We start from the raw sequence: 12,928 nt of genomic DNA, 5'->3' as shown, positions 1-12,928 counted from the left end.
TCTTTCCCAAGATTTCAGAATGCCCTGTGTGTCCGAAATTGGCCCCTTAAAACAATGCTCGTTTATGCTTCCTGTGAAGAGCCAGGAATTAGAAACTTCAGTCACTACTCTGGCAGCCTCTGGATGATAGTGCCCACTGACAGGTGCCTTTGACGACTTAGAAGTTGCCTGCCTACAATCAATTCCCAGGAGTCACTGCCTTCCCCAAACGCACCACGCTGGGCTTTGACAGGATAACAGTCGCCGAGACAGGTATATAAACACATCTGTGCTTAACGTAGATCAAGATACTAAATGCAGCTTCAAAGAAAAAAAGGTCATGTCTATACATTCCACAGCAACATCCACTCCTGCACACCCCCATCGCCACAAACATACACAGGCTGGGACAGAGTTCCTGAGGTACCCCTGGGTATCTTCATAGATCCCTGTGGCCACCCATCAGCCCAGTTTAACTCCAGATCCTTCCTTTTGGCAAACACTTTAATGTTTTTGTGGCATTTTCAGAAAATACTGTTTTATTAACGTTCACACGTTACCTTGTTGTTTTATGTCGCAAATCAATCATTACATCTACAACAGCCTGGGAACAATTGGAAAGTAGGAGAGTGACGGGTACCAGACAGAGGCTGCGGAGATAAAATAGTTCCATAGTAAAGGAAACAAAGTCTTACTTCAGGTAGTCTTAACTGTACTCTTTAATAGTTACTATAAATTGAGTCATATAAAATTAACATGCTGTTGTCCGCTCTGCTGTCAGACAGCGTACACAGCAACACAATCACTCGCACTGACTAGAGTTTCCTGTAACAAAAGCTGCTGGGGCAGAGAGCACTGGCTCACTTGAGCCAAACGGCATTACCGCCTGCCTTCGTCCAGCTGAGACTAGCCAAAGCAGTTTACAGGAAAGCTACTGTTACGACAAGAGACATCTCAGAATGGGAGAACATCATCCACTATGATACTCTCTGAAGCACTGGCTGGCATATTTTGTCTAGATAATTCTCCCCTGTGCTGCCTCCTGTAGTTGCTGGCATCCAACCTCAGGTTTTAGCTACAACAGTGCCCAAACAGCACAGACAGCACGTACACGTTTGGTGTTAATTCAAGCCTTTGCCCTAAATAAATCTAATACAGTTAGTCGATATTCTGCTTGTTCACCATTAGTATGATTGTTTTTATAATGCTGCAGCAAGGAAGACGAAAACATTCACAGGCAGGTACACAGGCAGCTGAAACAGCTCTAGGTATGCAACAAGCCACTCGTGTCACTGGAATTCTTTGCCATCGCTTAACCATGTAAACATCTTAAACTTGACTCATGAGAAGAATTAGCAACTACAACGAATAAGATATGAACCTGTTACTGGAATAACACAGGCTTTGTATATGTCATTAAAATACGCCACCTTATAAAACACTGAAATTAGATTTTATAAAGAAGTCTCTTTTGGCAGCGTACTTACATTACATGAAATTTTAGAAACAAGTACAAACACAGCAGAGTTCTCAGACAAAACAACTCCGACCTGAACAGGTATCTTTACATTTCAAGTACAATTCATTCCATATGTGGAAATGAATCCAGAAGCGTTTGTTTAGATCATTTTCATTTTGAAAGACTCATGGATTTTACAAGCTCCAAATAATTCACTCTAGCGGTCTGCTTTCTGATGAAGGTTAATTCTGATAGTCCTCCAGGAGACAACCCCCAGGATCTAAACCGTTACCACCTTTCCTCCTGACATCAATCTCCACCATGTGCAGCTAATCTTGGCAAGTCAGATGCTGTAGACACAGCAGTTCTTCTGACTTAAAGTACTACTTATTTCTGTCTCGCTCCTGGAAGCAGTTGCACTGTTTACTCTGACACCAAAAATAAGACACAAAGGCAGAGTATTTATTTTTCTTTCAGTAAGTTTGATAACTTTACTAGTTAACATTAAAACTGTGAGCTGTGTATCACAGTCTGCTTCTCTACATGAAACTTTCATTTTACCTACACAATTCTGAAGAGTGAGTTTAAGAATTGAGCAAGATTTTCCCCTTGCATACCAGATATCTTTTGCATCAGAACCCACAGAGCATCTCTCAAGAGGATTTATGTCAAATTAACAATATGCCAAAAGTTTCAAAAGAAAACATCGCACAAACCTTTTTTGATGAAAAGAATGATTGAAAGACTCTGGGTAATGAAGACTTGTCTTGATAAGATTAGAAAGCTGCTCTGGTGTTGGTCTTGCAGGTACTGGTGTGTTTTCTGGTCGAAAAAACTTTAAGAGACCCATTTCTGGTAACTCCTGAAACACAAATGCAGGACGACATTTACAACCCTGACATAAGGCACTGTGCAACACAAGAAACAATTTTCCATTATGAACTGTGACCACAGGGAAATGACACCACGAAGCTTACAGCTTTTTCCAATGCGTTTTGTATTTAAGCGTGCCAGAGGAGGAACTGATGTGATTTATCTGTTACCATCTTGAGACAGGTTTCACAGCTGCTGGTGAAAATGCTACCTGTGCAAGTTTCAGGAAAAGCGTGTTACTGTTGAGTGCATTGTTGGTGTTTGGTTTGATTTTGTTTCTAAGAAAAAGGGACAGCACTTACACACTTCACTATTCAGCAGCTCTATGTAAAAAACCCACAAACCAAAAATCCTCCAAAACCCCACCAAAATCCATCACCTGCTCTGGAAAGTTCACAACAGGAAAACCAACAGCCAAGTTTCCCAAAACAGACCCAGAGTAAAGCAAATAGAAGTTTGTAGGATGTGCTAACAATGATAGAAGGACTAAATAAAGCAGAGTATCTTAAAAACCACACAGCAAGCTCTTGCAGATATGAAAGTTCCCTTTGTCCCCAGCTGAAAGCCCAAGTCAAGCACTGACACAGCGTCTGGAATTCACCCTAACCATGTGGGCAGAATCAGTCTCTGGAGCAGCGCAAGTCAGACGATACAGAAGTATGCAACACCAAATGACGCAGTCAGGCTGCATTTGGTCCAGCATTACAGCACTACTGTAACTCCGTCCAACACCATCCAGCCTGCTTTGCAAAGAAGATTTACTGGGGAAGGGGCTGCCTTCATTATACCCTTATGAATCTATTCTGCAAAAAGTCCACCTTTAGAAGAAGAAAAAAGAATTGCAGCAGTAAGTTGACTAGCTACTCAAAGCAAGTGACAGAAAATTTAAGGAAAGCCACCAACCAGTAAGCCAGCACAGTGTAACAAAGTAATACTGGGTTTTTTAAGAGTGATGGATTGTACCTTCTTAAGCTGAAAAGAATTACTACAGGCAACAAAACCTTACTCAAAGTAACAGACACACGGGGCATTCTGCAATAGGTATAAACACACTGTTTGCCTGTGCTGGTAATATCAGGAGACACCAAATGTTTTATCTACCTTGCAATTCTTTCCTCTTGAAAGCAAGAACAGGGGTTGTTTTTGTTTTGGTTTTTTACAAGTAATTTGAGAAGGAAAAAAAAAGATATTTCACAGTAACATTAAGTGATTAATTCATTTGGTAATTCCACCCTACAGGTATTTAACTTGATGAAAACTGACAGCATGAAACACACTGGCTTCCAGAGAAAAGATCATAGATTTTCATTGAAATAAATCTTTCCCCTCAAATTACAGTCCAGCCAATTATTCAATGTCCTCTTCAACCACGTATCAATATCCTACACAGGGTAGTTTGCCCTAGAGTCAATTACCTGTTCCAAGTCCTCCCAATCAGAATTCCCGAGTAATTTTTTAAAACCCTACAAAAGACAAATATGAAGGTTTATCTCTACAAACAGACAAGAACATCATGAAATGCAGCAGGAACATTTACTGGTGAAAGCACAGAGCGCTGTTAACATTTCAGACCTTTAGTTCTAATGTCACATCTCTGCTGAAGGACCAGAAAGCATTAAGTTGAACTATTTACCATTACAGAGCTAAACCTTAATTCCAGCCTGGCTCTGGGTGTCAGATTCAGAAAAGATGTCTGTGTCTCCAAGTTCAGCTGCTCAGATTCTAGGGGTTTTTTGTAACTGTGTACCTAGAACAAAGGCTAAGATATGACATTTAGTGCATGATTCAAGAGAATGCTTCAGGAGAGGATTAAGCAATTCGAAAGGGTAACCAAGATGTGCATACAGATCAGGCAGCCCCCTATACACAGCTCATAAGAAATGCTAAGTTTAAGGACGTGTTTAAACTCCTCTTTTGTTCTGGAGCTTGGGAAATTGCATCAAGGCTACAAAAGAAAAAAAAAAAGAAAAGAAAAAAGATGACCATACCTACTTGGGCACCTTACCCTCCCTTCAAGAGTAAGCACCAAGCAGATAACAGCCTCAAGACTTCTGGTTATTTACATTTAGAAACAAAGTAAAACAAAACCAAGAATTAAAGAGGTGGTATTTTGTTGCTGAACTCCTGGAACACCAGCCCGAATGGAGTGTTGCCTTTCTAAAGGCAAAACCAAAAGTTCTGACACCTGAAGTCTGCTTCTTGAGGCACTGCGGTTCTGTGCAAAGCCTCCAGACATGCCACGGGCTCCGGTGGACAGCAAGCACCATATGTTACATACAAGGCCACAACAATGGTTAAGATACTCCCTTTAAAATATGGTTAATTTGAAGGTCTCATACACACCGGTAGAGGTACAGATACAGTTGACTGGAAGAGCCTTCATCATAAGACAAGTTTGGAAGAACTGTACAGGGTGAGGGGGTGGAAGTGTTTTTTCTCATTGTTTTAAATTTTGTAACTGCATTTTTAAGCTTTTTGGCTTTTGACTAGAAACACACAACAGGCAGTAGCCCCAGAACCATTTTCAAAGAGCTACAAACTGTGCAGTTGGTGCTGGGAAAGTTGTTTCTATCTTTAGAGAGCTTTTTGCTGCCCAAAGCCACCTAGGAAGGCCAGCGTCAAAGGAATATACTTAAAACTAAGCACAAGCTTGCTGTTCCAAGTAGAATAATCTCAACTTCTTCACTTACTCAGATGTTACCAAAACACCAGAACCTTTAAAGTCCAATGTTTTGCTGCTTTGAAACAAAGTTATACATTATCCCTACTCACACTTCTGAAATTGCCTTAGCTGTTCACACTCGATTTAGACATCTCGTGCAACTGTAGTAAAATGAAAACTGGAAAAATCAAAATTTACACCGTTCAAAGCATCTTTTGTGTTATCTGATAGATGTAATAGACAGGTCTGCCCACAATACACTCTTAATCTCTTAGAATGCACCTTCAAATGCCAAAGTTCTTCCTTTCCATCAGATGGAAGTGATGGTATCTTCACCTGCAGTCATTTTGAAGAATTAGACAACTTAAACATCTTCAATTTCAAAACCAGTCTTTTCAATGTCTGCATCAATATGCTCTTAAACATACCAGAAAAAAAAATTAACCACCACAACTTGATCTCCAAGTTGTATCGAAATCCAACACACTTGCCCCATAAATCACAAGTCACTCATAGCCAAAAGGTTTCTTAGCATGCTCAGTCAAGTAGGAAGGATCAATATGCACAGTGCAGAGGAAAACCTAAACACAAAACTGTTGAACAATGCTAAGCATCGGTAAAAGAAGAATATGACAGCAGCAGAGTAAGTGTGAACCAACAGGAGATCCCAAGTGACAAGCCTTTCTCCCTTTTCCCACGTTAGATCAGACAACTTCCATTTTAAAACATCAGTTTTAAGTTGGTTTCCTTCACCACGTGGCTCATCTATAGTCATTCTAGCTCCTAACTGTGGAAGTGATAACTCCGGGAATAGTAATTTACTAAGACACCAGTAATAACGCATTTGAAAACGCAAATACCATCAGCTCTGCAGCCCATGGATAAAACAGCAGATAAATGTAGTTATTTGAAATATTCCATTCATGACAACAGTGTAAGCTGGTCCTCCCAGACTGGTACATCTGACACAAGGTGCCACTTCCAGTTAAGTTATTTAAACCCTACTCTCTCCTATCTTTCAAAAATCCCTACTTCCAACCAAACTACTGATGCCTCACTAAGCTGTACCCATACTAAGAAGCAGCGTTACTGAAAACTACCACCTCTGAAGTGCCAAAAAGCCTGGAAAGCCTGTACCCGTGCTGGATGCATTTTGTGGATTTTACTTTGGGCTAGCACTGGTCTAATCCAAGGACTAATTGACACAGAGCGCTATACATGGCGACAAAATCCTTAAGAATAAAGTACGCCTGATCTAAAACACTTTAACTCTAGTCACTATCTCACCTAGACTTCAGTCAAAACTAAGTTGACACTCACATGCTAACGTGTTTCCGGGGGATGTATGTACCATTACCCGCATGCCCAAGCAACAAGCCTCTACTAGGCTGCTTCTCCCCTTCCATCAGTGAGACATCTTTGCCGACCAGAAGTGTGGCAAATGCCCCAGCCCCACATTACTGCTTCCATCCCACCGCACTACACCGTGCTCTTCCTTTGGAATCTCTTGAACTGAACTCACATTAGAAAAATATGGGAGATGGCAATAAGAAATAATATCAATCAACAGCCCTGACCACAAATGGATGTTTGAAGTTTTTGTCCTTTTACCAAGTTAAGTCAGAGAGGTCAAGAAAAAGAGACAGAATAGCTGTGTTTCAGGTGCCCTCATAAGCTGACCTTTGGTTCAAAGAACTTGGTATCTGAAAGCAACTTTCAGAAGAGAAACAAAACCCAGAGCAGTGCTGTTGTCAAAAAAAGAACAGCCATTAGTTACAAATACGCGGCTAATTTTTTTTAGTGAGGCTTTTACTACTTGGACTCAAACAGCTACTGCTAACACATCTTTCAGACCAAGTCCCTTTACTAACACCTTACGTGATTTACTCTTCACATATTGTTGCTAGCAACTATAACATACCACTCTGTGGCACCTTTCGTGTTTCAGCTTCAAAGAAATAAACTATATTTAGTATTTTCCCCTACTTTCAGCAAAAAGGCCGTTTTCTCAATAATACGAGTGAGTGAAAGGATAGGAAGACAAGTGTGTTCCCAATTATTTGGAGAACTTTCTATATGAAACAAAGAAATGCTTTAACAGAGACAATATTCATTGAGTGTTCCTTCCACATACTATGTGTTATGATTCCAATCTTCTAGAACATGTAAGTAGCTCATCATGCCACCTGATAAGCAACCTGTGTCCAGTGACCTGTGCTCAAAAGCAGTGCTATTCAGTTAAACAGATTTAAGAACCCCTGTACTGTACTGAAAAGAAAATACACCAAAAAAGTCTGTATTCAGTGCCAGAAAACCAGTAACTTTCAGAGTCAGTTACCACTGTTTCGGTTAGAATGAAAAAGTTTAGATCTCATAATTCTATATTGAACATACATGGGAAGGAAAGGAAGCACATTTGAGCACCCAAGTAAAATTTGTGAAGAATTTTACTGTTGTTTTCTATGTGGGTACATACAGGAATTTTTCCCAGAACAAGATTTTAAGCCTCCCCCAAGCCCCACTATCTTGTCTGATAGAAACCAGAGGCCTTATCTCGGTTTTATCAAATGCTGTGGCAAGTTACGCTATTTGCGATACAGGAATAATCACACCCTGCTGTCTGTTCCACATCCCTGTTTTATGCATTACACGTCCCACAAAGAACCAAGCAGAAGTAACCACCTGTCCTTCCATCTCAGCTAGCAGCCTCACACCTGAGCTTAGATACACGATACAGACAACCTTATATCAGTGCACCCAACTACCAATCTATCAGCAACTGCTGGAAGAATTTGAGAAACATAACAGTGAATATGGATCTACTGCTCTTCTACTGGCACGTTACTAGAAGCTTCTATAAATCCAAACTGAATTCTTAAAAGTTGGCCAAGAATTAGTTTAAGATACACCATAAACGACAAAGTAGCAGAAGCCAGCCAGCAGCTGGAATTTAGCCAAAATATGAAGCATGCTATCTTCATTTGTTCAAAGTAGTTATGTGATGAATTCAGTTAAGATTTGAGTTATTTCTCAGAGGACAGGCACAGAGAGAAGTCTTTATCATGTTTTCTCCATGTTTATTGGGAGACTGTTAAGGGCTGGGGATGGCTGTACTGCAAGACAGACACGAAAATTCCTTTGCTGGCTGTAACAGCATGAAGCAGAAGTGGTTGAAGACAAGAAAAAAGTCACTAAAGACTGAAGTCACAGAACACAGTGAGAAATGCGGAGACCAGACTGGCATCCTAGGTGACACCCTGCTCAGAATCTGCAAATAAATTCATTTTTTCAGACTTCACCAACTCTTCATCATTTAAGAACTTGTAACCAGCACGCACTGGTAAAAAGCATGTATCTCCATCTCCCTCTGCTGCCTAGACCCCAGAAAACAACTAACTGCTAAACTGTCAGCACCAGACATTAAGGAACAGCCTAGTTTCCAACCCTGTTTATGACTTAGAAAATAAATAAAGTTTTACAGAGTATTTGAATTTTACATAAGTCAAAACTATATACAGAAAAAGATTTAGAAGTAATGGTTGGGTTTGGGATTTTCTCCCCCCAGCTTTTCCCTGCTTGTGTAGCTTTAATGTAAGAGCAGGATAATTCAAAGACAATATATATGATCCTTAATAGATTAAATATATTATTTTCTCTACCTAGCCTCACTTGATAATATTTTGGGGATTCTTTTAATTCTTAAATGTAGAGTGAATGAAGTAAACTGCTGCAAAGTCTCAAATCACTTAATTGGTTATACCTCCCCTCCCATCTCCGAGGAGTTTCCTTTCCTCACAGTATAAAGTGCCAATTACAAAAAACAGTAGTACATCAGCATATGAAGTTTCTCCATCCTTAGCAGTCCTGAGATCAGACTTAAAAATCAAGTTAAATGTGGCCTCATCTGGTTACCATGAGGACACAGAATTTACACATTTGTCAAAAATAACCACTATTACTCTTATAAGGGATTTCAACTGCATCACAACACCGATGTGTTTTTGTTTCTGGCCATGGTACAGAATGCTTCAAAGGAAGTCTGCTCCTTATGCTGAAGAAAGTGAATACAATAATCAACATAGCATCTATTTGAGTTGTAATAATAGCAATTAATAAGAAAGATTATAGACAGAGAATGCTAATATAGTAGCATGTATTTCTCAAGACAAATTGAGGGTACATGTGCATCCTCCTTGTTGTAGGTGGCAGGACTCATTTCTTTCAGTTTGAAACTGGATTTGATGCAGACAACAAGAGTTCCAGTGCAGTCAATAAGAAAAGCAAATTTCTACCCCTTAGCCTGTTCATTGTTTGGTTCAGATGTAGATGTGATTCATTCCTACTTCTTTTCCCACCCATCTGCAAGAACCAAAGCTCAATGACATCAGAAGTAGAACTCCAGTGTTTTCTCTCCAAACATTAGACGTCTACAGCATGATCTACTGTTCTACGTAGACCTTAAGACAGGAAAGGTAATACCAGAGCAGGCAGACGTCATTAGACTTACACAGCCTAGTACTGCTCAGCACAGCTTAAGCCCACATGTGCAAAGGCTTTTTTTGGGGGTGTCAAGGGAAGAAAGAAAAATTGTCTTTAGACATTAGAACTTGTCTTTTCCAATTTTTACCAGCCAGAAACTACATGTCCCTTTCACTCCATCCTCATCTATTTCATACTGCAAATAAACGGAAAAATCATTCTAACAATATAAAAATACTTGAAGGCTTATGAACCAAAGCCAAGTGCACAGCTTCAGAGTAATTCACTACTTACAGTGTAGTATGGTATGTACAGAAAACACACATTTGTCCTACGTTGTTTTCTTGACAAAATCAACATACAGTACTACTTGCTGCAGCTTTGAGTAAGTGCTCACTAAAAGCTATATATGTTTGCAACACTGGTAAAGCACGAGAATGACACCAAAGCAAGGAGGAACAGCAACGTAGCAGAAGGCTGAACGAGTACAAGACTTTTTTCTTTTTCATTTTCCACGTCTTCTTTGCACGCATAAATTGTATGTAGCATAGATATCTCTAGAGAAAGTTACTATAAACTTAGCTACAGCTTCTGTAGTTGTTACTGGTTCATGTACCAGGAGACACCCACCAGTTTCTTACAGATGCTATTTTCTTTCAACAAACAGGCTATAAAACTTTAAAAGTAATTTGCTGTTAATTGACTGATTCCAGTAAAGCTTTCAGTGTTGTTTTAACTGCTCCACTGTTTTTGCTGTTCTGACATTTTAAACTAGAGGTCTTCACTTAAAAGTTGTGCATAGTCCTAGAATTTATGAAATTGATTTTGTGACACTCAAAAATAAGTCCACCATTTTGCTATTAATTTTGTTATGAAATAATCATTAACTTGGACTAAATTAATAAACTCCTAGTTCTACCCTGAAATACCACAGAACAGCCTACTCCAAAAACTGCACAGCAGTATACTTACTTGCTTATTGCTTTTCTCATCTTTAAACTGAGCTTAGCTCTTTCAATACAGATGACTAATCAAAATTAAGTCAGTCAGTCCAAATTATTTCGCAATAACACATACCTGATGTTAGATCCTACAAAAGCATCTGAAGTGATTCCACTTATTTTCGAGAAAATGCATCAACTCTATTTTGGGAAAGAAGCAATGGTAAAGGAAAACTTCACACTAGATTACCTGCTTTTGAGGAAATGAAAAAGCTTCCTTCCCAACTGTATTAAGGGCAACATGATGCTGGCCTTCCAAAATAAGCTGCTTGTTATCTTCCACAACATATGCCTACAGAATAAAATACAAAGACATTCGCAGACCGGAAAGCATCACAAGCTTCATAGCACAGAACTACTGACATTCCCCCTAACTTAAGTGGAAGATACTGCGCTGTTCAAAACCTAAACATTAGCATGACAGTTATTTTACACGTATGCTTTTGATTTTGCAAGCACAGGCAACTGCTGAAATTTAGACTGCTCATTTCCACTACTTAATATTTGCATCTGGTAAAGGAGATCCTCTTCCCAAAGCAGACTGGGTCACTTACAAGAAAAGCAAGCACTAAAAAAATCTCTTGGTTTAAGATTTCATAATTTTCTCTTTGAAGAAGAGATCTTATGAACTGGGTGTGCCCACGGTAATGTAAAGCCACTGAAGCACACTTATTACAGGGACAGCTATTAAGACTGTCTTTGCTTCTTGACACCATTTCAGTTCATTTGCCTGTTTTCAGAAAAAATTTTGTCCATAAATTTTGTATGAGTACACCTGAAAGTTCAGGATGCCATATTAAATTAACAGACATATCTCACGGCCAAATTACCACATCGGCCACAACCGTACATACCTTCCACAGTACAACGATGTTCAAATCAACTTCACTACATCTTTGTATCAATCTGACCGTCTCATCAAATGATTGTTTCACAGCCCTTTGAGATGCATGAGTATGGGATTGCACATGTGTTCTTTTAAATTCAGAGGATAAGCTTTGAAAAAAAAAGTCTGCACATGGACTGGCTGAACTTATTATCTGCAAGAAAAAAGCAAGAGCGCTCTCAGAACAGGATGAAGGCTGACACAAGTTACTCTCACCGAGCTCATCACTGCAGCATTTCTATTCCATTGTATTCCTCTGCCTCCCTTTGCAAACCTACAGGATGCCACGCGTCTTGGTTCCCATGCTTGCCCTGTTAGAGATCAGCCTTACCTAATGAGCTGCCTAAGGTAACAGAGGGAAGCAGAGCTATAGGTTACTGGTCTAAAACTACAAAACTTGGAAATAAGGGCTTTGATTATTACCACCAGAGCACCTACTGTGAGACATCAAGCGTAGTGAAGAGAGCTGAAGCATCCAACTCACTCACAAACTCAGTCACACAAGTCATTACTGTTTATTACTATTTCCCTCATGTTTTAGCTAGGATTATTTACCAACATTAGGAACACATGTTTTGCTAGTGATAGCAAACATCATAGATTGCACAGCATATTCCCCACGCGTAAGTGAAGCCAGAAGTACTGCACTCTTTGTCACATTTGTCATCACATGTGTTGAGCTTTTCCAACACCAGAAGATTGATGAGGACACAGTAGTTTTACAACTGACAGCAGTGATACTCGGAGACCGCAGGGTAAGTGAGAAACTGTAGCCCCCTAACCCCTTCCTGGCAAAAGCATTCACCTTTCCAGAACACGCTTTTGCAGAGCTGCGAAGCAGAATACTCATTAGCAGAATACTCATACCCGGGGAGACTCTCTGCTTTTGGAGTAACTGTCTAGAGGAGAGGGCCCCCTCACCATTCTCCCATCTCAGAACATTTTCTTACAAGAAAGCTGAAGTTCATGCAGCTCATCCAACTTCAGAAACGTAAAGAGGGATCATCTACCTCAAATTTAGTCCTAACTTCAATTTATATGCCCATAAAATGAAACAGCAGTGAGTAGGTTTTCTTTGGCTTTTAAAAGCTGGATATATGTATGGAAAAGGTACACTCAGCATGAGATATGCAACCTGACACCCAGCTAACTAAATCCACTACGCTAATGTGGATTTCTGATCTAATGCAAGTGCCCTACTCTCCTCAGGTTTTGGAGAAGCATTGGCTGTACCAAGATCTTTGCTAACGGGATTCTTTGGCAGACAATACCTTTATGTGTGAAAAGATTAAGATAGCATGGTAGTCTATAATCTTCAACTTCAAGAAAAAAAATCAAAAGGAACAGACTCCTTGAGCGGACTGCAACCTACACTAGTAGTTTTAAAATTCTGGAACCTGCATCCATTTACAAAGATTACTTTTAGAATAAACTGTTAGTAGAATTTTTCACTTATCTTAGTAAAAATATAATTAAGAAAAAAATAGAAAAAAAATTGACATCCACAGATCTCTACCAGAAAACTAGAGGGCTGGGAAATATTCAGCAGAACTCCTCTGAAGAGTGGCAAGGAAGAAAAAAAAAAAAAA

General features: G+C 39.6%; 1 protein-coding gene across 1 annotated transcript in view; it reads right to left on the bottom strand.

Annotated features, from left to right (window-relative positions):
- LOC104494480 (trafficking protein particle complex subunit 8-like) overlaps positions 1-11,436 on the bottom strand; it is a 12,228-nt gene extending 792 nt beyond the window's left edge. The window contains exons 1-5 of the mRNA XM_010137306.1: positions 11,308-11,436; positions 10,644-10,745; positions 3,727-3,774; positions 2,155-2,300; positions 540-629 (exon numbers count right to left, since the gene is read on the bottom strand). Of these exons, the coding sequence (XP_010135608.1) occupies positions 540-629; positions 2,155-2,288 (224 nt within the window). The 5' untranslated portion in view covers positions 2,289-2,300; positions 3,727-3,774; positions 10,644-10,745; positions 11,308-11,436. The remainder of the gene's footprint in view (positions 1-539; positions 630-2,154; positions 2,301-3,726; positions 3,775-10,643; positions 10,746-11,307) is intronic.
- Between the last annotated feature and the right edge of the window lie 1,492 nt (positions 11,437-12,928).

The sequence above is a fragment of the Buceros rhinoceros genome, unplaced genomic scaffold (genome assembly GCF_000710305.1).
Source record: "Buceros rhinoceros silvestris isolate BGI_N320 unplaced genomic scaffold, ASM71030v1 scaffold14370, whole genome shotgun sequence".
In the NCBI taxonomy this organism is placed as follows: domain Eukaryota; kingdom Metazoa; phylum Chordata; class Aves; order Bucerotiformes; family Bucerotidae; genus Buceros; species Buceros rhinoceros.
The sequence above is the reverse complement of the archived record's forward strand: the minus strand, read 5'-3'. Positions and strand labels throughout refer to the sequence as shown.